General features: G+C 43.9%; 1 protein-coding gene across 1 annotated transcript in view; it reads right to left on the bottom strand.

Annotated features, from left to right (window-relative positions):
• The window catches only part of ajap1 (adherens junctions associated protein 1), a gene marked incomplete at its 5' end in the record, with an annotated part of 72,122 nt that overhangs the window by 25,230 nt on the left and 21,764 nt on the right, over positions 1 to 25,128 (bottom strand). Inside the window, one exon of the mRNA XM_079490728.1 lies at positions 5,429 to 6,198. Coding sequence (XP_079346854.1) covers positions 5,429 to 6,198 — 770 coding nt within the window. The remainder of the gene's footprint in view (positions 1 to 5,428; positions 6,199 to 25,128) is intronic.

The following is a 25,128-nucleotide window of genomic DNA, read 5'->3' as shown; positions in this document are numbered from 1 at the left end:
TGAGAAGGAATTCTATTGTGATTGTTGAATAAAACGGATATCAAAGTTGTTTTAAGTCTTCCTGTGACCCACTGTGCTGGAATGAATGTTCTAGATTCTAAAAATATCCCACCGGTGTGGATCATGTGCATAAAGTATGTCAACCTCCTGGGTTGATATTATTCCGTCCTTTACCACGCAACCGCACATCCCACATTTCAATTTGTACGACATGGCCAGGAAGATTTGGTGCACTTTACGTTGTGGGGACGACCGAATCATGTCCTTTATGCACATGGTGACCTCTTATGACCTGCATATGGACAATAAACCGTAAATCAGCATACCGCTGTCATTTACTGTATTTCTATATTATATTATAGAAATACAGTGCCATATTAAAGTGGCACAAGGGGAGATGGTTCATCATACATGTGGTCACAGCTAGAGGACGCTAGCATTGTGCCTAACAACTATCTATCTATCTATCTATCTATCTATCTATCTATCTATCTATCTATCTAATAACATGCCAGTCACATACTGTTTTCATTAGATATATGTGTCTGATATCAATGCACTCAGCAGAAAGCCTGAAGTCGTAACTGTGTCAAACTGTACTGATTTGTTTGGTGTGTAATGCAGAGGCAGAGCATGAACATATAATACAATAATTAATATGGGTAATATAATGCACAGTTTTATGTTTTTATGTTTTATGTTTTTGCAGACCTCTCAAGTGTCCTGGAACTTCTGTGAGAGATAATTAAGTAATGATCATTAACGCATCACTATGTAATTTACGGTTTAATCACACACACGCGCGCGCATGCACCCACCCACACACACACGCGCGCGCGCGCGCACGCACCCACACGCACCCACGTGTGTTGTGCAGATAGCTGCCAGGACATCTATTTTGATCTATCAATATTTACCAATCCAATAATGGTGTTGGTGGGTGCTATCATTAACAGCATACTGTGCAGACAGAGATAAATATAGAAAAAAATAAATCCCTACATTCAATATTTATTTTGATAAAGGGATATAGGGATTTAGTTTTTTCTATATTTATCTGTGCGTATAGCGTTTACCCCAAAGAGTTCAACAAAAGTGGTTATTGAACACAGTGACAGTGAAGACATGTTAGGCTGCCACCAGCTTCAAAATGCTATTACATTTTGGTTGTAGGCCTACTGTTAGTTGGTCTACTATACCAGCACTTGTGCGGAATACTTTCCTAGCTGTGAAAGTAAATTTGTGCCGGTCCACAGGAGAGGCTAAGAGCAGGGAGAGCTGTCAGGTACTCACACTGTTTGACAAGATGTCAATCCTTTGACACTGACAACGATATACACATGCAAGATAAAGAAATGGAACGATACTGTACAAAAGACAAGATGAAGACCAGACGGAGACGCTGTCAATATGTCAAAAGATTTAAAGACAGGTTCGATTCCTGAGCCCGACCACCTTTGCTGCGTGTCACTCAACGTCTCTCTCTCTCTCTCTCTCTCTCTCTCTCTCTCTCTCTCTCTCTCTCTCTCTCTCTCTCTCTCTCTCTCTCTCTCTCTCTCTCTCTCTCTCTCTCTCTCTCTCTCTCTCTCTCTCTCTCCCTCTTCCTGTCATTCTAAAACTGTACTATCCTAAAAGGCATAAAATATCCTATAAAACTAAAATATATTTAGAGACAAGGTGGAACGGAATGAACTCAGCACAATAGTGTCGATAGGCTAAGTGAAGAAATGGAAACAGAAGACGTGTGTAATAGATATATTAGTTGGTTATCGTTTGTCGGGGATAAAATAGCATATTCATTCTGATGGGTGAGAGCTAAATCAAATTTGAAGCTACCGACAAAACAGATTTTAGTGTCAAACGTGGACAAATTACTTGTGTAAAATGTATTATAGTGTTCCAGTTCCAGTTTTATCTGACCCTGTTTTTAGTTTTCATCGATTCAATTTCACTTGTATGTCCTGCATACTGTATGAGCTCTCTCTCTCTCCTGATTGTTATCACGACCTGAACATGCATTTTCTGCTTACTAAGGAGCTGGAGAGACAGGGAGACCCATGATGTTACTGAACAAACACTCTATACTAGCAATGATTACTATCAGAATATAGAGCTATTTAACACTTAGAGTATTTTAACAAAACAAAATAAATCTGCACATTTTAATATCTATCTATGTGAATGGTATATTAGCTTAACCCATACTGGGCGGGAACCCCTTTTGGTGTTTTAACTAAGCATTATGTTATTTATTTATTATTTATGTATTTATTTGACAGGGACAAAGCTCATTAATCAACATGTCATCATGTCATCAATGTAAATGGGCCAGAGTTAGCCAAAGCTAAATTTCATCTGTAGTTCCTGGGCAGGCTCTTAAGAAATGAATGATAAAAAAAGAAAGACATAGTGTAGTGTGCCAGCACACAACACCATGCGTTATACTTTAGCTATTGAAAAATAGCAGATCTACAAGCTCATAGCGTGCCACCGAGTGGCGCGCTACGAGCTTGTAGGTCTGCTATTTTTGAAAAATTGTAAAAATGCGGCACAATTTATCTTTGAATATATATTCTTTCAGAGCGAACCTTTTTTTATTTCGACTTCAGGCGATGGCAGAGATAGCGAAGGGGTTCTCAACGTCTGGGGACCCCCCGGAATGCGTTGGCCAACTTGGCCATGTCTCGCGACTGTCTCGCCCACTGGTCTTGCAACCAGTGGGCCTCTACTACCGTTTAAGCTACAGTCTCATAACTCTCATTAATTCCAGTACCTTGGGGATGACCGCCAAAGTGACTAAGCCCTTGGCTTAGTCATAAAGGACACGGTTGTCTGCTGTTTTTTTCCTACTCCTACTATTTATTAGAAAGTTTTAAAAATGTATTTTTATTGAACACTAAAGTCTGGGCAAAGTGCTTTACTGGGTATAGTACCTAAACTGATTTTAAGAGGGTGAGCATTCAATGTCTTGGGATTTGTTGTTTTTGTTGTTTTCATTGATTTACATTGCCGGTTTGCTTATTTATTTATGTACGTATGTCCCTGACCTGATGCTCTCAGAGTGTTTGTCTATCCCTGTGTCTAGCCAACTGACTAGAACGGCTCTAATAATAGGAGATATTGTGCTCCAGCCTCGTGTCCATCTATCTATACATCCAGGAATCTCTGTGTGTCAGGGATCTTATAGCACTTCACCCATTTTGACCTGGGATCAGATTCTAAAAATGTCTTCTACATCCTGACAGTTTTCTGAAAAAGCTATGTTTCTATGTCAGTCGTTCTTCGATTTTTCAAAAATAGCAGACCTACAAGCTCATAGCGCGCCACTCGGTGGCGCGCTATGAGCTTGTAGATCTGCTATTTTTCAATAGCTAAAGCATAACATAATGCTCACACCAAAAGGGGTTCCCGCCCAAAATGGGTTAAAAATGGAGTGGCATACAGGAGTACCTATTGCTCTCAGTGCTGGACAACGTATACTCAAGTAAATAGTAAAGTATTCAACAGTACAAATTATGAAGTACATTTAGATCAGCTATTAGATCACTACATTTGAAATGGGGCTAAAGTGGTTAATTCATAATATATATTTTGTAATTTTGGGTCCCAGAGTCCCTTCGTAGAAATGTAGTGGAGCTAAAAGTATTTCTATTTGAAATGTAAGTCATGAGCTTGCAATATAAACAAATACTCCAAAAATATATGGCGGCGGTGGCTCAGGTGTAGAGTGGCTGGATGGTAACCGCAAGCTCGAACCCAGCTCGAACCCGAACCCGGGCTCCCCCAGAGTTAGTGTCGAAGTGTCCTTGAGCAAGACACTGAACCCCAAATTGCTCCTGATGTGCTGGTTGGTGCCTTGCATGGTTTCCGCCGCCATCGGTGCATGAATGTATGGGTGAATGTAAGGGCCGATTCATACTCCTATTTTACCGCTGTTTCGGCACTGTAGTGCCGAAATGATTTCGGCTCGTCAGACATTTTCAGTAGCACCGAAGAGCCGACTTTAGGACGGTACCCCGCCCCCCCGAACCTCAAATGACGTCACATTGTAGGCTCTACAGCGCCGAACCGACTTTTATTCGGATCTAAAATAGGAGTATGAATCGGCCCTAATGCACAATCTATGTAAAGCGCCTGGATAAAGGCGCTATATAAATGCAGGTACATTTACTGTCCACCACTGATTGCTCCTATTCATGCCACATGTCAGTCGGCAGGGTCTGTTTGATACTTTTGAGGCTGGGTTACAAAATATAATTTGAAAGCACCCTAGTCTAGTGGGACAAACTAGACTAGAGGGGCAGGTGCTCAAGTGAAAAAAGGGCACCTTGTGCAGCGCGTGGAACCGGCCGGTTGCCTTAATAGTGTGAGATTTATAGATTTTGGGGCATAAATAATATATTAGAAGCTTTTTTTATCAAGAATTGATCAATGTCACCATGGTCCACTGTGAGATGGAGGATGACTGATTTAACCAGTCACATCTGGCCTGAGTCAAACTAGAACTGGACTCAGAGCTGGGTGTGGCTGCGCACCTGTTGTGCATGGACTTGATCAAGGCACAACAGGATAAATCAGGCATCTCCACAAACACTCAAGAGAGAGCTTCTGTCCGGACAGTGGGGAGCTATCTGCTTTCCTGTGTAAAGTGTCATATGTTGTGTTATTCCTTGCACATGGAGGAATAAAACGGTCTACTTAAGAAAGCTGCCCTGTGTTGTGTCCTTCCTTGCCCTGGGTAGTGACTAGTCAGTCACATCCACATACTGTACACTGTACAAAAAGGGGAAGGGGGGGGGTTGGGTTCAAAAGGGAAACAGCGGGTACTGAATACTTTTCAACATGTGGCCTCCCCAGACTCCTGTGAAACGTCATTCACTGCCAGGCATATATAGGCTACTTTTATTTTATCTATAGGCTACTAGTTATTTTGGACCCACATGGCAGAAATGTTCCATGTTTTCAGGTGAAATGTCATGAGACATAAGAGAGTTTTTTTGTCAAAGATGGAGTGGGTAAAAAAAGAAAAAAAGGGAAAAAATAATGTGGCCTATTGGACAGATTTGAAAGCAGAGTTGACAGCCTGAGGTGAATCCAGAACACAGTAACATGCCTCTACCTTATACATAGCCTATGGCTCCTTCAATAAAAATGTAATTTCCCGTAAAACGCATCATATAATGGAAAACGTCAATGTGACTGCAATGCTAGATTTTTCTTTAGCGTATGATTGCTTAATGTTAATGTTAATGGTGTCAGCTTTTGTATCAAAAGTTCAAACTGAAAGATTCCAATCCTGATCCTCACTCTCAAATTGGGACAACGGGGGAACTTTGTGTTGTTCACTCAAGCCACCTGCAAAGTTCACCTGCCAAATGAAACGAAGCTGCTCCCTTTGGGACTGCAGATTGCTGGAATTTGGCCTTACCTGGTGTGTCCCCATATGGCTTTGGTGGTTTGACAGTCTCTCCCAAACTGATAGTGGGCTTGGTGGTGCTTTGCCTCTTGGGCTGAGGCGTGGTCACCACGGCAAACGTCCTTTGGAGGACCTTGGTGGTGGTCGTGGTGGTCGTGGCCACTGTGGTTGTCAAGGCCCTGGTGGACAGCGTGGCATTGGGGCCCGGTTTGCCGTCCTCGTCGACACTCTCCTCCGTCCCTGTGGGTCCCCAGTCGATAAATCCGGACACCGTGGTAGTCCGGCCCTCCTGAGACTTGTCAATGCTGTCCCACTTGAGCTGCCTCCTCGCCCGCAGCAGCAACCTCACCGCCTCCGCCTTGCTCCGGCTCAAGACGGGCGCCGGAGGCATCACCGCCACCGAGTCCCCCCCGGCCTCCGCGTGAGAATGTCTCAATTGGCACTCTTTACACACTGTCTGCCCTTTATGTGCTGCCGTCCTATGCTTTGGACCCCTGACATTCGCCCCCAGCCCCGTTCTGCTGTCTGGGGGCAGAGGGACGGGGTTGAGGAGCCTCCGTGCCAGTGGGCTCACAGTCCTCCAGTGGAGCATGTTGGGGGTGTCCCAGAGGGGCTGCCAGCGTGGCCGGGAACGAGGTGGTGCTGACTTCGGCGTGAGCTTGATCCCCAGTCCCTGGCTGAGGGGGCTGCAGAGGGAGAAGTCCAGGGTCAGGTGCGTCATGGCGAGGAGAATCCACACCCGGGGACCCACTGGGCTCCCTGACCTCAGAGCAGACATCGGACTGGAGAAAAAGGGGGACGGGGGAGAGTAACATATTATTTTAGTTTCTGTTCGGCACATATTAAATCATGCAAGCAATGTCCTCTCTTATTTTCTATCTACCGTGCAGGCTCACATCTCATCATCGTTCTATTGCACGGCTTCACCAGTCAAGTGATCAGCAATAATAACTAGTTTGTTAGAGAGCCTCTTGAATAGGAAAGGTCAGATGCAAAGTAAACCGTGTAAAACATTGGAAAGGTAATGACTCTTGCCCCCTCTTGCTCCCTGCCATTAAAAAGAATGAGAACGTATCCTTGATTTTACAGATTCAAATCAATCCAGGCATGATTAACAGAGGGTCAAGGTCATAGGCCTAGTTTAACTGCTCATCATGTTCAACGTTATCTGCCATAGATAGTCACGATTCCTAAAGGTCTATTACATTATGCAGTGCAGGTATTGACAGGGTATAATGCCGGCACTAGACATGACACAAATTATGATGTTGCAAAGGTCTACATCCACACAGCTATTTGAAGAATGCATTCAAGAACCAAACACCTTCCAAAATGACTTGCTCGTCAAAGGGACGCCAAGGTGATATCCAGGCTTGGTCTCGACGGCAGATTGATTTTGTTTTATGGACAACCTTCTTTGGCCCCTAAGCACAAAGCTGTGCTATTGATTCCTCAGGGAGCGACCTCATCATTGTGGTATCTCTCATCTTTATTGTCCTTGGCCAACTCAAGCCCACATACTGAGGACTAATTTGTAAGACATATTTACTGGTAGGGGGAAAAAAAGTGTTGGAGGATGTGTCGGATCATGTATGGTTCACTAAGCTAATGGGCAGTCACAACAGTTTCACAACTTTAACACTTTGACTACCACCATTGAACTCCGGCGCTGTCCCTTCACTGCCAGCAGGATGCACGGGGCCTTTTATTTTGACAACCCCCGAAATTCGGGGTACAGTTCTGAAAGTTGGTTCTTATTATTGTGATTGAAAGATTTCCTGTTGAAAATTAGTGGCTAGTTAACCTACTATAGCTTGATTTTTGGTAGTGTCATGAATTTCGTGTATTGAAATGTGTCTCTCGATTTAATGACACATCAAGAAACATCAAGACAAGACAAATCCAACTTTCAATCTTTGTTTTGTTTAGAAAAACACACAAATATTAGTCTAGCCGAACTATCAATCCTATGAATTACACACATACAGCCACAGTGTCATGCAGTCAAGTAGTTCTTTAGAGCAGCATTTCATGCCACTCTGTTCAGTCAGCATTTTAGTTCAGCCAACCACCACTCCACTGCAGTTGGAATCTCATTTAACTCACATTTGATGATCGTCAGGAGGGGCAGATAAACCAGTAAATAATGCTAATTTAAAATGGCACTTTAATTGCGCTATAAATGGTGATTGATGGAGTCATAATGGAGAACTGACAAGGTCAGAGACTTATTGACAGTTTTAAGTGTAGGTAATAAGTTGTGCTATAAGTGTCTTTGGTAATGTTTCAAACCGAGCTGTGGGAACTTTCCCAGTGCAGTCGGCTAGACTTGAGGTGACTTGAGGTGAATTACAAATGAATGCAGTTTTCGATAAGGTTAAATGGTTGTTAGCCATCATGAATAATATGGACAGGAACACAGTGTTAAGGGGGGTTGACACCTTGGTCCTCATGGAAGAAAGGTGCAGTGGATGTCTAATGATTAGTATGCCTCAGCATTGCTGGTGGCCGGCCCAAAAAAAACAGCCATTTTTAAAAAGGAGGAGTTTTCTAATTCTAAGACAATCTTACAATAAACTCAGCGCATGCGTGCATTCTTTATTTGCAATGTTCTCGACTTGCATCGTTCCAGGGTAGGCCGGCCGTGCAACGGTCTAGTTAAATAGAAATACAAATGTAAAATAACCTGTTGCAGATCAGATCTAGTTAACAACAAGATACGTTATTAACTTAAATCTATTCTTCTCTGCGCATGTGTTAATCATGCGATGGAGTATGAATTGAGATTGACACTTCCCACACTGATTTTGTGGTGAAACCTTAGACAATATTTGAGGACATGCCCATAAGCCCATTATCCTCGCATCATGGGAGAGAGTACTCATGTTTACAAAGTCTGCTTGATAATGTCCATCCATACATCCATCCATCTTCAACCGCTTATCTGGAATCGGGTCGCGGGGGTAACAGTTCCAACAGAGATTTCCAGTCTTCCCTTTCCAGAGCAACATTAGAAACGTCCTCCTGGGGGATCTCGAGGCGTTCCCAGGCCAGTGTGGAGATATAATCCACCCATCTGGGCCTTGATCTGCCACAGAGTCTCTTACCAGTGGGATGTGCATCGAGGACCTCCTTAGGGAGAAGCTCGGGAGACATCCGTACTACGTCAAAGCTCCACCTATACTGTGTTGCATTGCGCTGCGTTTGGACAGTGTCAAAAAACTTTACCCGGACGAATGCAACGCAGCGCAATGCAAAGTCGGCAGTGGAGCAAGGGTGCTCCACTGCATTGATTAAAAAGTTGGCAGTGGAGCACCCTTCATTGATTAAAAAGGGAACATTCCCTGCGTTGACGCTGATGCGACGCCCGATGGCTGCAGTGGAGCTTCGGCGTAAGCTGGCTCCTTTCCAAGTCAAGGAACAACGACTCTGAGTCTCTAAGGGAGTAGCCTGGAACTCACCTATGCTTTTTATGGCATAGGCAGCTCCCGGCAGGATCCGCCGGGAGAAACTATGCGCAGCTGCTAGACATGAGACTAATGAATTAGAGCGACAGAGAGAGAGGAGTGTGTGCGTGTATATGTGTGCGTGTGTGTGTCAATTTAACAAAGGTGCAGACGATCAGAAATCAGCAGAGAGTGAGTGATGTTTGCAGTTACTCTATGCCGAATTGAAGTGGACTCGGACCCAGACTTTTTTTTCCTCCCTGGAAATAAAAATGTCTGGGTTTCCGAGGCTACTAAGGGAGAGGCCGGCCACTTTTTTTTCCTGAGAAAACTAATTTTGGCCGATTGCATCCGCAATCTTATTCTTTCGGTTATGACCCACGCTTCATGACCATAGGTGAGAGATAGGGTTGTCCCGATCACGTGATCGGAAATCGGGGGCCGATCACGTAATTTTCAAATGATCTGAATCAGATCGGGAGCAAAAAAACTTGATCGGGACATCCCTAGTGTCAATATTATTCCCATATCATAATATTAGACTGGATATTGTCTGTGATTTTGGATATTGTAATTTGTATTTGTGATATGGCATAAGTGTTCTATAAAAATATAAATATGGGATCGGGAAACATTGGTATCGGCAGATACTCAAAATCAAATGATCAGAATCGGATCGGGAGCAAAAAAACGTGATCGGGACATCACTAGTGAGAGTATTAACGGAGATTGCTCGGTATTTGGAGAGCTTTGCCTTCTGGCTCAGCTCTGTTTTCATCACAACAGTGCGGTACAGCGACTGCAATAATACCGCTCCTGCTGCTCCACTCTGGCTGATCTTCTGCTCCGTCCTCCCCTCACTCGTGAGTCGTGAACCGTGTTGTTTTTTGGCAGCAAAATTTAGATTTTAGTTTTAGTCATAGTCTCTTGAATGGTTTTCACTTAGTTTTAGTTACATTTTAGTCGACTAAATGTCATAAGATTTTAGTCGACTAAATCTACAGGTGATTTAGTAGACTAAAATGTGTTTTGGTGGGCCTTGATGCCGTCGTAACGCGGTGCGTTGTGAGTGAGTTGTGCGTGTTTGAAAAACCTTTCTTGTTAAGGGTCGATTTTCCAGTTAATTGCCAAACGTACTTGTTAGAAGCATGTAGTAGAATAAGTAGATTACAAGCAAAGCATCAAGAACAGTAAGATGTAACCCTGCTGAAGAACAGCAGGGGCTGGGGCCCTTTGGTTGCAGTGAGTACAGTATGCATTCCATAACTACAGACAACATGGTGGGCTCAAATCTAAAGGAGAATAAATAAATAAACGATATATTATATAAGCACTATTAGAGCGTGGCACTGAACTGCAGCAGTGCAGACTGCAGAGTTCAAACAGTAATTTCAATCTGCAATCCTGATCTCATTTTAATGAGCAAAATTATATTTTTTATGATATTTTCAAAAGGTCAATTTTATACGTGTGGTGGGGGACTCAGAGTGCGTTTCCCAAGCAGAAGACCTGGGTTCAAATTGAAACATACTGCACGTACTGCAGCGTTCTTAACGGTTCCCTATTTCGGTTCCAAAATTGTATAAAATAACTTAAATAAGAGGTCAAATGTTTATTTAACAAAAAAGCTCAATGTCAATTTAAGACATGTATAATGAATAGTGTAACATCCTCTCCTTTATTGAGCCATTTGTGGATAATATAGTGATTATTTTAAATATATTATATCTATTCTGTATTTACCCAGGGCAATAGTGTTGTAGGCTACTTCTCTTACTACTAAACAATAACAAATAAAAGCATGTCTGAGATCTGAGAGCAAGACACACACACACACACACACACACACACTTGCACTTGTCGCCGACAAGTGCACGCATCCGCCTGGGTGGCATCAGACTGGGCGAGCGCTGGCGCTTTGGCATGGGGGAGTCAGATCAACATAATTATGGTCTGTATTCTGTACTGGCCATATATGGAGCGTGTCTTGAGTGTGCAGGATTTGATGAGGTCAGATCAACATATATGGAATGTCAGTACGGTCAGCTCCATATATGGAGATCTAAGCGGGGGCAGTGTCTTGAAAGTACAGGTTTTAATGAGTTGAGAACTCTAGTTTTCGCCGGCTGCCGGGCACGGCTGCAATAATAACTTTGGGGCGGGCCCGTCTAGAGTTTGAATGGACAGGTAGCCTATCAGTCAAAAGGGAGACATCGAAGAGGAAGGATGGATGGGGAAGGATCAGAACAGGTCAGCTCCATATATGGAGATCTAAGGGTTTGAGGTCAGAAGTAGAGCAGATCTAGGTGATAATCCAGTCTTCTCTATATGTATAGCTATCCAGGGTTTGATAAGGTCAGTGTCGTGATCTTCATATATGGAGACGGCCATATATGGTGGCGTGACGTGTGACAAGGTGTGACCATATATGGAGGCGTGATGTCACGAGGCATGACCATATGGAGGTGTGATGTCACGAGGCGTGACCATATATTTTACAGGTTGCACAAATGAGACATAAACTCCTGCTTTCATTCTGTTCCGTCTTTTGAATGCATGCTGTTAACCTACAGACACCTATGTCTGTAGGTTAACAGCATAGGTGGCTAAAAATAACACATGGAGGGGAAACCCCCTTGTCAGACGTGTGCTGACGCTGAGCCAGCGCTGACCTTCAAGGCTGACGTTAAACCCCCACCACGCTCCTCCATCCCATTTGAAATTACCATAAAACATTGTGATGGTAGATTGAATAGGCCCGTGGGGAGACGATCTTATAGTTTTGGGTGCAGTCGCATTGATCTTAATACAAGCAAGGGAGAGAAGGGCGAAATGCAATTACCCAAAAGGGGAGCTGGAGCGAAGCGGCAGCCATATATGCACATCTTTACCGGAGCGCCGGAAAAAGCACAAGTTAATTGTAAACTATATGCATTATTCAGGCAGTTTGCAAAGTTGAGGCAGGCGACTGTCTAGTCTACATCTTAATATGCCAGGCCCATTCCACAGCTGAAGTCACACAGGGAATGAAATTACTTTGTGAGGCTATCGAGTGACCCATTAATTAGTGTGTCCGTTGCCCTGGAGTACTTGGGGTTTGAAGGTCAGGTAAAGACCTCCATGAATGGTAAATTTAATAGGGGTCTGACGGATTCGAGATATGTAGGCTACCTGCTCTTTTGCCAGTCACGCACATATATATATAATATACACAATACAATCCTCATCCAGACATCGTTTAATTCTCAACGCGCCCGCAAAAGGTGTAACGTAATGCAACTCAACTGTGTCGCCAAGCAAATAAGATCTCGGTGCTTCGACATGCTATTTGCGGTTATTTAAATTACGCAATGCATGCATGCATAGTACATTTGGCGCCAAATCTACCACTTTCTATGCAAAGGAGCCTTATTGAAACAAATCACACTGTGTGTGAACTGATGCAAACACGCTTGCACGTGCACACGCACACGCACGCACACACACACACACACACACAAGCACGCATGCAAGGCGTACGCACACACACACATACACACAGATTGGAGAGCTCTCCTTGATTAGATCATGCCCTGCACCTGTATTCAATCTCTCTCTCAATTTCAATTTCAAAATGCTATATTGGCATGATAAAATAATATGTTCTACATTGCCAAAGCATACACAACAAAACAAATCGCAACATTGCGCACACAGAGACAACAAGTGAACAACAAACATCCCAACATAATGAACATGTACAATACAATACTGTATAATGTATAACAATAATATACAGTAACAATGAAAATAAGTGAACAAACCGAGACAATGATAACAGTGACATGCAGCAGCTTAGACCGGCTTTAGACTGCAGTCACATCAAGTCAAATCCGATTCAAATCGGATTTGAGAAAAAAATCTGATTTGAATCGGATTTGACTTGATGTGACTGCAGTCTAAGTTTTGGCCCGGGCGGTTATTCACACTACCGTTTGCAAGTGACCAGATCCGATCTGTGCATGATGATCCCAGCGGTTTGACTCATATGGATATAAAGGGTCAACTGATTGAGAGAAAACGCTAATGTTACTTCCGCCGAATTATTAACATTTTCGCTAGAAACAGACTGTATCAAATATGACTGACTGACTGTTGTAATGATACAGAGACACCTCCCCGACAATATCGCTGAGACAGTGTATTTATTTTTGGACCACAATGCTTACTGTATATGAGAGTATTTAAAATGAAACTTCTGCGACCCTGGACCAGGGGATAAGCGAGTGACGTCAGGACTTTGGTACAGATTTCACCGTCGGTCCGACGTCCGCTGTAATGCTGACATTATTCCTATAAAACAAACGTGTGTTTTCTCTCACTATTGTTTTCTCTCTTTTCTGTCCTCTCCTGTTTTCTTTATTTTGCTCTCGTTTGGTTGTTTTTATCTCTCTCTTGTTTGTTTACTTAAATGAAAATACTTGCGCTCTGTAATGACGTCACGTTAGTAGCACTCGGGTCGTTTTGGACAGTTTGATATGTGACTCAGGTCACTTCATCTGGTCGTTGCATTCAGACTGAGCCAGATCTCCTCAGATCGGATTTAAATCAGATTTGAAACCACCTCTGGATGTGACTCAAGTCACATTTGAAAAAATCAGATTCCATGTGACCTGTCTGCATTTAGACTTATTTAAGCAAATCGGAATTCTATTTTGAAGTGACACAGATCTGATTCAGGCTACATTCAGGCTAGATTTGCCTGCCAGTGTAAATCAGGCCGTTCAGCCGATATACCTGGCCCTTCTATCCACTGGCTGCATGTCCCTCAGTTGATGACAACTCCCCACGCATTGTGCTGCCAAGAGTGTGTATTTACATGTAGACTGTTCTCCCAGAACATATTGAAGTGACAAGTTATTAATGGTGGATTCAAATTCTTTATATGTTTCTTTCAATTTAGGGAAGAATGATGCTCTGATGTCTTTATATTTGTCACATTGTAATAGAAAATGTAGCTCTCTCTCTCCACCTCCCCTTGAGAGCAGAGTGAACAGTCTGTCTTCTCTAGGCAGCCAGTTCTGTTTGTGTGTTTCTATTGCCAGGCGGTGGTCACTGAGTCTGTACATATTCAACATATTTCTCAGTTTTGGATCAGTAACAGTGGTTATATTAGGTAATTTGCCACTGTGTATTCTCGGTTGAGGGCCAAATAGCATTCTGACTGAGGGGACTAAGTTTGCTCATGTTCTCCTCTTGCCACACCAATGCAACTCCTAGTCGCAAGGAGTTGCATGTTGCAAGGAGTTCCATGGCGACCCTCTGGTGTGGTTAGGGCTTATAAGGCCTGGTGATGGTAGGAGGTGGGGTCACTATTTTGAAGGTGGTTATGGAATTTTAATGCTTCTTTTCTGGATGTTAATTAGGAGAAGGAATTGGCCAAGTTCTGCTCTGCATGCATTATTTGGAGTTCTCTCTCTCTTTCACTCACTCACACACACTCCTCTCTCTCCCAATCAGCAATCAGCATCATCATCATGCTCAGACATAGGGACATTGGGACATGCAGACATACATACAAAGTCAGTCATAGGAGCGGTTGGCACGTACAGCTCAAGAATAATAATCAAATTCATGAACACCCGCGCTAATAGCTACATGACACTAACGTTATTAGTGTCTTCTTGACCGTCTTCAGAGTTAACACCCAGACGCCAGTGAACATGGCAGCAGTGTTTGTAGCCAGCCGAAAGGCATTTATCATGCCAGGCGTGCTCGTGAATGGATATTTCAACCCTTTTGGTCATGGGCCGGGTTAGTCAAAAAATGTACTTTGTGCATGTGTGCGTGCTCCCAATATTGAAAAGCAATGCTGTCACTGTAGTATTATTTGGTCATAACACAAAAACATGATTGGTAATATTTACGCTACGGATTTTAGTTCTAGGGTTAAATAGGAATATGTTTACTGTCACTGTCAGGGGGAAACCCTGAAGAAATTCAATGGATCCAATGGTGTTAATTGTGTCACAATTAAGCTCCTTCTAAGACTTTTAATTGGTTAAATATTATGAAACCCACAAACCACTTTCACTTTCAAAATGTTAAAAATACTGAAATAGCAGGGGGAGATGAAATGTGGAGATCCAAGGTGTCGGTGACCCGACAGTGAAGCTATGTATTATTTGCTTTTCATACTTTAATTTTCATCATGTGGGTACAGGCGCTTTCTGCCTACAATGTCATAGCCCCGTTTTGAACCTCATGCCTCCCCTGTAATTGTCTCCACCAGGCCGATATTTCATATTCCATCCGAATTGGCTAACATTGGCTTTCAAAGTGTGCAGGATTGGCCCTAAAACGGCTCAAATCATGAACGCAGCGTGCAATTTACGTGAAATCTTTCACAGACTTTCCTACTAGGCTGAGGAATATATCCCACGCTTTTCACATTGGCCTGTTATAGCGCCACCAACAGGTGGATTTTTGCAAAACACATTTTTGGAACAAAATGCCTCAAATCATCCAATAGAGGGTATGCGCATGCATAAAGTGAATGGCAGATCGAGTGGCAAATCGAGTGGCAAAGTGAGTGACAAAGTGAGTTTAATGTTGATTAAAGTCATTTAATGCAATCAAATATGACTTTTCTGTTTCCATGTATGGGCTGTCAAGGCCAGAAAGTAGTTTTTTGCCACTCAGTAGGCATTTCCGCATAACTTCCTGGTATGATGATGATGTCACGCGCATACCCTCTATTGCCATCCCAGGCATAAGAAGAAATGGCACCCTTTTCACATTGACCTATTATAGCACCACCAGGAGGCCACAACCTGACCTGCCCTGGTGGAGACCTGTGCCCCGTGGGGCACTCTATCTAGTTTGAACTCAAGTAATTTCCGGCTGCAACTTGATACTAGCTGAATAAAAGTAAAAATGTTACTTTCCTGTCCTACGTTTATCATCTGTAGTTTGGTAGAAATACCTTTACTTTTTGGAAACGATACTGCGAAAAGGGCTTTCGCCATTGTTCATCCAAATGCCTTTCAGCATGCCTATGGTACGGTACTCCAATTTCCAGACATAATTCAACTGAAAGAAACGTTTGAGCACAGCCTGCTTCAGTATGACAGGGGGAAGGCCATGTAAAATGTTATTTTCAGACAAAAGAGCATCAATATGCTTATGGTCGAGTCTATTGTCTCTGTTTTTATTGCCACATACTGGCATTGTCTATTTTCAGGCTTTTGTTGGGCTGAGATAACGACTTGGCTGCAAAACTTTATGGGCATGTTTACGCTGGCAAGGCGGCATATGAATTGGACCTTGGGATGGAGCCAATGTTGGGTACAAGTGAGACACAATTCATGGTGTTATCATCAGCGGCCGCAATCCATTCTTTGGGAATCTGCCCCAGAGTGTCTACTCTAAGAAATGAACACTCGCAATTTTAATACACAACCATTATTAGCATACCTTGTTTACTGTGTCCCTTGTACTGTACATATTGATCCAGCCACTATGATTCCTGCCAAGTGCAGTGATACTGGATACCAAGACTTAGAGACAAGTACCAGGTCTTATTACTTAATTTAAGACCTGGAGGCGTGGTCAATGCTGTTTGGCCACTCAGAATAGCCAAATGGCATTGATCACGCCTCCAGGTCTTAAGTTAAGTAATAAGACCTGGTACTTAAGACACACATAATACTGCCCTAGTACAATAGAGCAGTGGTTCCCAAACTTTTTCATGTCAAGGACCACCTTAAGACTCATTAGCCTGCGGACCCCCATTTGAAAAGATATGCCAGGGACCCCCATAAGAGAAGAGTTTTACGGCTCTAGCAGAGATTCTCAACCAGTTTAATTTCAATGACCCCCACTTTGACATGCATTAGTCTACGGACCCCATTTAATGGCATTTCTATGGGATCCCAATTAATAGTGTAAAATCAATGTTAATTTAACTCTGAGAGTGTACAAATGGAACCAAATGGACCCCCTGTAACTCCCTCAAGGACCCCTGGGGGTCCCCGGACCCCACTTTGGGAACCAATGCAATAGAGAGTATGCACATGCATCACTTTTCCACCGGGACACGCCCCCTCATCTAGACTGAGTGGCCGAACATTGAACCACTGTCGCAAAATTGCTTGCTCTGCAGGGTGGGGTCTCTGTCGGGTCTCTGCTCTATACACGCAAAGTGTCCTGAGAATAGTTTTTGTGATTTGGCACTTTCAAATGTCATTGAATTGAGCAGCATTTAGCGCTGGGTTTTGTCCTGCGTACCACCTGTTTCTAAATTGCACATAATGCAGGAGGCAGCAGGACGTTGCGTTCCAAAATATGGCACTTAGAAAAGTAATCACCTGCATGATGGAATGTTTTGACAGAATGTAGCTCACAACATGTCTATGGTGGATTTTTATTAAACAAAAACTTTGCAGACAGTATAATTCAAGCTTTCTGCACAGTTGCAATGTTGGCGAGTTTAATGTCATTTGATACAATCAGAAAGGACTTTTCTGTTTGGATGTATGTGCTTTCAAGGCCTAGAAAGTAGTTTTTTGCCACTTAGTAGGCATTCGCGCGTAACTCCCGTGTACGATGATGTCACACGTTACGTATAGCCTCGATAGACGCCCTGAGGGCGACGTGCACGCATCCGCCTGGGTGACTGGACACTGCTGGGCGAGCGCTGGCACTTTGGCATGGGGGGTCAGATCAACATATGGAATGAATTATACTGGGCATAATCAACTGTAGCTGATTTTTTTCTTTCTTTTCATTACAAATCATTGCAATGTTAATGATTTTACATAGGTCTACTAATATTCTCATATAAATAAACTACCCTCTTCTGCCAGAAGTATAGGCTACAAAGTATACATATAAGAAGATAACTATGAGATTCATAGTTTGCAGATCTTAAAGCTCACAACGAGTAGAGGGGCGACACGACGCATTGTGAACGTATGAGTTTGACTTTGGAGATTTAATATATTCGGTGCGCAACACGCTGAATGTCGTGCTCGTTAATAACCTGCTGCCTTGTGCAGAAAAGACAGAGCGCTAAACATTTTGCCTACTCTGCAGCTAGTTAACAAGAGAAATTGCACATACTATACAAAAGTATAAAGAAGAGGAATTGGAAACAGTGAAAACAGGCCGTTTTATAGAGAAATATGGACAGTAAACGATGTGTTTATCCTACCTGGGGTCTCGTCAATGCAAAGCCATTTTGAAGTTACACCAAAGGCTTTGCCGTGACATTTTGGCTGCTTGCTTGCAACAGCAAGTTGAAGTATCATGTGTCATATGTTGTCACGAGATGTCATGAGGCATGACCATATATGGAGGCGTGATGTCACAAGGCGTGACCATATGGAGACGTGATGTCACAAGTGACCATGGAGGTTTTCATAGTAAATGCGACCATGTCGCAACTAAAGCAGTGTTACCTTTGAGTATGCCTAGCAATTTTAACCTGGCATCTCTATACTATGGCAAGTCATAAAATGTGAAATCTAAAATATACAACCTCACAATGCATTGCAATAGTCTGTTGTGATAGTCTATTTTTGCAATTCGCCATAGGATGAAGTACATGGTTAAGTGGTTTAATCTGTTGGAGTTTTGATACATTTGGATTAAATTTAGGGATAAAGGCCACCATCCACAAAAACATCGAGGAATGTTCATCAAGCTTGATTTTCATCCCTCCATTCAACCAGCGCTATATTCAGCAAATCTACTTCCAACTTATGTTGCTGCTTGCTGCGAATGCCAGTGTCAGGAGGGGTTAGGATTAGGACTCGACAGGCTTTCTAAATTAAGAACATGATCTTCAGGCTTCACAACGACAGCCTGCACCAGTCTAAAAGGGATTCCTGTTTCATACAAATATCACAGGCTTTGATTTCTACAACTTGTAATCCATAAATCAAACAAGTTCTGCATAACACAGCCTTAGGGCCGATTCATACTCCTATTTTACCGATGTTTCGGCGCTGTAGTGCCGGAATGATTTTGGCTCGTCAGAAATTTTCAGTAGCACCGAAGAGCTGACTTTAGGACGGTACCCGCCCCCCCGAACCTCAAATGACGTCACATTGTAGGCTCTACAGAGCCGAACCGACTTTTATTCGGCTCTAAAATAGGAGTATGAATCAGCCCTTAGTTGCAAAAAGGGCTGTCCAAGGAAAGCATGCGTTCACAGCATGCTTTCACAGTCTTTTCCAACCACTGTTGCAGCTTAAAGTGGCCATATTTATTTTGTGTTATTTCTTTACCAAACCCGTCGGCTGTCGATGCAGGATGCTTCTATTCATCGTCTCCAACTAGTACAGAATGCTGCTCCTCGTCTGCTAACTGGCTCCAGGAAATTTGACCATATCACCCCCGTTCTAGCGTCCCTGCACTGGCTCCCAATCTCCTTCAGAATCAATTTCAAACTCCTTCTCACCATATTCAAGGCCAGGTCCGGTCTCGCTCCACCCTACATCGCCGATCTAATCTCCCCCTATGTCCCAACCCGCTCCCTGAGATCCTCATCCAAAGACCTTCTTAACCCTCAAATTTGTCGGCTAAAGTCCAAAGGAGACCAGGCTTTCAGCACCATAGCGCCAATACTTTGGAACACACTGCCCTTACATATCAAGCGTGCTGAATCAGTGTCCTCTTTTAAATCCCTTTTAAAAACACACTTTTATAGATTAGCTTTCACTGCCAATCAAATATTTTAGTATATATATTTCTCCTGCTTTGGTTTTCTATTGAAATGTCTTCTGCTGTATATTTTGTTTGTTGTTGTAAAGCACTTTGTAATGCAAATTTGAAAGGTGCTATATAAATAAAGTTTTATTATTTTTTATTATTCTGAAGCGAGTCTGGTGGTATCACAAACACTGTCTGGCTAGACTCTAGAGTGGCCACATTCAGGTGCAGCTGGAATCCGTTCTAATCGATCTTGTACAGTCAGTGGGAAGTGGGGAAAGCTATAGCAGACAATCTGGGTGGGACGTACAGATTCAATCTGGCTAGACTGAGTTAATCCGCCCCTGATAGCCGCCGTGTCAGATTGCTGACATCATTGACATGTGAAGAGCTATGCTGCGCATGGCTTTGCTGTATGTTTGCTGGCCTTTGAAGCCTGTGATGTTTCTCCTTCACTTATGATGCATGCAAATTCACCCAGAGAACAAAGGGGTTGGAGGGCCGGTGCTTATGCCCCGCCGACATGATGACTCAGACCCTTGGCAAAGTGAGGACATTTCACTCTCTCCCCGTCCCTCAGATGTGTGGCAGAGGACAGCTTCTCTTGACATCATTCATGTCACCTAAAGGACCGTCAGTGTGCTCTGCTGTTGACTGCCGGCGCGCATCTGTTTGACCTTACAAGGGCTGTCTCTGTGCACAAGGGTGACTGGGTCTGTGTTTACGCTGTCATGGTTTTGTGCTGAGGATCATGCTCTGATCTGTCAGCAGTGTTTTGCATGTGAATAGAGATGGGACACAAAACAGGAGGTTCAGAGGTCAATGTTGCCTAAAACATACCTCCAGTTTAACCACTTATAAGCCCCATTTCATCATGATGCATGCAACCAAGCCCCCCCCCCCGGAGGAATTCTTGAAGCAAATGGGTGTTTTCAGTGTTTACTATAGCGGGCACTCTTCCCCAACATGTGAGTCAGTCAACCCAGAAACTCAGAAGAAGATTTCACCCGGAAATAACATCATCACAACATTTCCAAGCTCGGTTGATCGTAATATAAAAGGATTTATATATCTTTTCCCTCTGCGTTTTGTTGCTAGACAGTGATTTCGGTGAAAACCAGCTACACTCAACTGCCAATAACTAGCTAACAGTTGTTTCAGGGGAGTTGCACACAGCTTCGAGACCCAGCTGGTGTCCATCAGGGTGTAAGCCTGGCAATTACCTTGTCAGGCTGTACCAAGGGGCCAGGGAAGAGAGAGAGGTGTGGTTGGAGGGTTTTTGTTGGTTTGGGCTGTTGTTTGGTATTTCTTGATTCCAGGGGGAGGTAGTTTTAGAGACCAGGATTACTGCATGTTTTTGTGAGGGTACCTACCCTGCTAGGAGACACGGAGAGAACATGCAAACTCCACACAGAAAGACCTTTTTGCCAACCCCACCTCGGGCATGTGCACTGATGACGCGGAGGAGGGAGCACGCCCCCAGCGCCCACGGCGTCCCCAGTGGGAATCGAACCCAGGACCTTCTAGCTGTGAGGCGACAGCACTACCGACTGTGCCACCGTGCCCCCCGTTTTTTTGAGCGGTGCACACCGCTCTAATGCAGGGCAGTGTGTCTCTATGTACTGTATGTACGTCTGTGTATGTCTGTCTGTTTAGAGTACAGGCTGTTTGTAGTACGGCCCATTGACCCCTGCAGATGATTGGCGTCGCATTCGGGTCGCATTCGGGCTGTGTGTGTGTGTGTGTGTGTGCACGCACGCACGCACGCATGCACGCACGCACGCACGCACGCACGCACGCACGCACGCACTCACCCACGCACGCACGCACGCACGCACGCACGCACACACACACACACACACACACACACACACACACACACACACACACACACACACACACACACACACACAGCTTGCACCGCTCAGTTCACACGTTTTTGGTAAAGTATGCTGTGTAGCATGCACTGTCATGACCAAATGGTGCTCCTGCATGTTTGTAGCGTCCTCCAACATCTCCAGACCTTACAATCTGTCATCATAACAGATGCTTGAGACAACAGCCAAAGTCTAGTTCTTGCACCTGTTCGGTCACATCCATGGCTGGCCTTATAGGATTTCGGTGGCCCTAAAAAAGATTTGGTTTGTGGCCCCAAAACAAGCTTTTGCACTCACCAAATCACAAACACAGCTCATAACGGAATGCATGCATGCACGCACGCACACGCACACACACACACACACACACACACACACACACACACACACACACACACACACACACACATGCGCGAAAAGAAAAGAAAAGAAAAGAAAAGAAAAGAAAAGAAAAGAAAAGAAAAGAAAAGAAAAGAAAAGAAAAGAAAAGAAAAGAAAATGTGCTCAAACCAGGGAAGTCAGGTTGAAAGAAGATTATACAATTGTGCAATCATTGTATGAACTATGAATTGGAATTGAATACAAGCTTAATTCATGTTCATGTTCCTCTCCTTTCCAATTGGCCCCTCTGGTGCCCCCTGGGGGACACAGCCCCTGCTTACCAGTGATAATCTGTTTTCAACTTAGAATCATTAACATGTTGCGCAACTAACCATACCAAGCGTCTAATCATTGTGCTTTCCAGTGGATCAAAGAGGCTATGTTGCAGCATGTCTGTGATCCGTATACGTGCTAACAGGACATATAGAATAGAATGAGGTCTCTGTGGATCAGAGCAAAACTATAAAGCCTTATATCTGAAGGCTTGTTGAAAGCCTTCACATGGCTTCGATGTTGTAATAATCATATAAGGGAAGTCAAGCAGGACAACATGAAATAATTGCTTCATATGTGGGCACAGCCAAATAAGTCTTAACATAATATGAAATGCCTTTCTCGCATTATGCAAATCATTGTTGATGGATTAAAAGGGACTCTTTAAAAGACTCTTTAAACCCTATCATTCACCTTGTGTTAAGCCCAAACCACACCAAAGGGTCGCCTTGCAACTCCTTGGGTCCAAACGGTTTGTGAGGAGTTGCATGGTGACCCTTTGGTATGGTTTGGGCCATTGAATTCAACCAGTTGAATCACTTGGGACGACGTGGGTCAACATGCAGCAGGACATATTACACCACTGGGACAACGCTAAAACCATCTCGACCCTTTGGTGTGGTTAGGGCTTTAAACCATCACAGTAGAACTATTATCTGTGCGGTTAATCAGATTTTTCCACCTAATGTCTTCTGCCTACCTGGCCCAGTTGCTATGTCGACACACTGTGATCAGACTGATCACTTGTTCCTTCTAGGTCTTAATTAGAAATTCCTGAGGTGCATGCTGAAACAGGGCCTTGGCAAAAAAATAATATTTAATTGTTTTTTATCAGCAGGACCTACCTGTACAATCCCACCACTCAGTAAACATGACTTTCTGCCAGACAGAGCCGTTTAAAGATGGCTTGCTGAAGGTGACTCCATCAGCATGGTGCGCTGATGGCGCGATACAGACAGAACCGTGAGTTACAGCAACACATTTGGAACACAGTAGTATAGCACGCCGGTTATCTGAACCTCTGCCATATTGGTCAACGAGCTAAGTCTGTCTGTCTGCCTGCCTGCCTGCCTGCCTGCCTGCCTGCCTGCCTGCCAGCCAGCCCGCCTGCCCGTCTGTCTGTCTGTCTGTCTGTCTGTCTGTCTGTCTGTCTGTCTGTCTGTCTGTCTGTCTGCCTGCCTGCCTGCCTGCCCGCCTGCCCGTCTGTCCGTCTGTCTGTCTGTCTGTCTGTCTGTCTGTCTGTCTGTCTGTCTGTCTGTCTGTCTGTCTGCCTGCCTGCCTGCCTGCCAGCCCGCCTGCCCGCCTGCCCGTCTGCCCGTCTGTCTGTCTGTCTGTCTGACTGACTGACTGTCTGTCTGTCTGACTGACTGACTGTCTGCCTGTCTTTCGTGTGACTGAACTTCTCACCCTATCTCTAAGGGAGCTGCCAGCCACCCGTCGAATGAAACTCATTTCGGCCGCTTGTATTCGCGACCTTATTCTTTCAGGCATGACCCACACTCCAGGCCCATATAGGTCAGGGGTTCTCAACCTGTGGGTCGCGAGACATGGCCAAAGCATTTCCGGGGGTCCCCAGCCAAAAACGTTGAGAACCTCTGTCATAGGTGAGAGTTGGAACGAAGATTGCTCGGAAGACAGAGAGCTTTGCCTTCTGGCTCAACTCTCTTTTTCAAGATACTTAAACTCCTTCACCTGGGGTAAGTATGTATGTCCATCTAGCTGGAAGAATGTGATAGAAGAATGGCAGCCCAATTGTCACTATTCTGATGGCAGACATCTAAACAGTGTTTGTGCCGAATTTGATGCAGATCGGATGGGCCAAACAGTGTTTGTGCCAAGGTTTGTGCGGATGGGGGTGACGGTGCGCCTGTGGCCCCTGGGGACCACACGTGGCCCCTGGTGTTGCTATTCGGATGGCCGAACCCTGACCAGTGTTGGAGAGAACTTTGGAGCAACATTGTGCTTTGCAGGTCCTAAGGTTCATGTCGTTAAAGACATACACAACCGTTAGTTTGGACTCTGACAATAGAGCATGTGAGAGTACAGTAAGTGTGACAATAGAGCATGTGAGAGTACAGTATGTGTGTTAAGTGTTTGCATAATATGACTAGTGGGAAGGTGTAAGCAAGCATAGCATGGCGGGGTCTGGGTTACTCTCTTTGGATACAGACCAGTTAGGGACAATTATTCCAGACATAGAACCATCTGGTTTTTAACCTTATAGATCAGATGTAAAATGTATATAAATTATTCCGAAGCCGTACAGTCTTTGATGAAACTGCTTTTAATGTTTCCATCTTCACCTTGGTGTGAGCTGCAGAGTCACCTCAAACTGAACTCTCCTGTCAGCATGGAGGACTTAAAAAATAGAATAAATTTGTATTTGACCACAGTCTGCACGACACTGACCGCCACTAATCTGTGCTTTATGCTTTTTAAATGGTTTGTTTTATGTGAAACTGTATGTGTTGTCTTTGCCAGGACTCCCTTGTAAAAGAGATTTTGAATATCAATGGGACTACCGCTGGTGAAATGAAAGAGAAAAAAAAGAAAAGAAAAAATAATGCAAAACAATTACCGTAGCTAAAGAAAGGAATCTGTTCTACAAGAAACTGTTGTCATCCTGGGCCTGCATGGATTATGGCAGAACCTTGTTATTTATAGCCAAGTTGTTTGAAAGCTTCTCCCTTTTTATCCTGCAAAGACCTTGCCTTCTTTCCCCCAAAAGGCTTGAGGCAATGTGTGTGTGCATCACTTACTAAAATCATACACTTAACCACTTTCATGATAGCATCCCCGTTTGGCTCCATATTTTGGGCATGATCATTTCTAACATTTTCAAGAAGAAGTTTATATACAGTATATATATATATACTTTTTTAAATAGCAGATCTATAGGCTCATTTCACCAGACATCTTTTGTACAGTAGATTGGCTAATACAGGGTTTAGAGTGCCAGCTCCACTGCTAGATCGACAGAGAGTGTGACAAAGTGCATATGTGTGTGTGTGTGTGTGCGTGCGTGCGTGCGTGCGTGTGC

Source organism: Electrona antarctica (genome assembly GCF_951216825.1).
Source record: "Electrona antarctica genome assembly, chromosome: 2".
In the NCBI taxonomy this organism is placed as follows: domain Eukaryota; kingdom Metazoa; phylum Chordata; class Actinopteri; order Myctophiformes; family Myctophidae; genus Electrona; species Electrona antarctica.
Note: the sequence above shows the minus strand (reverse complement) of the source record. Positions and strands in the feature narration are given on the sequence as shown.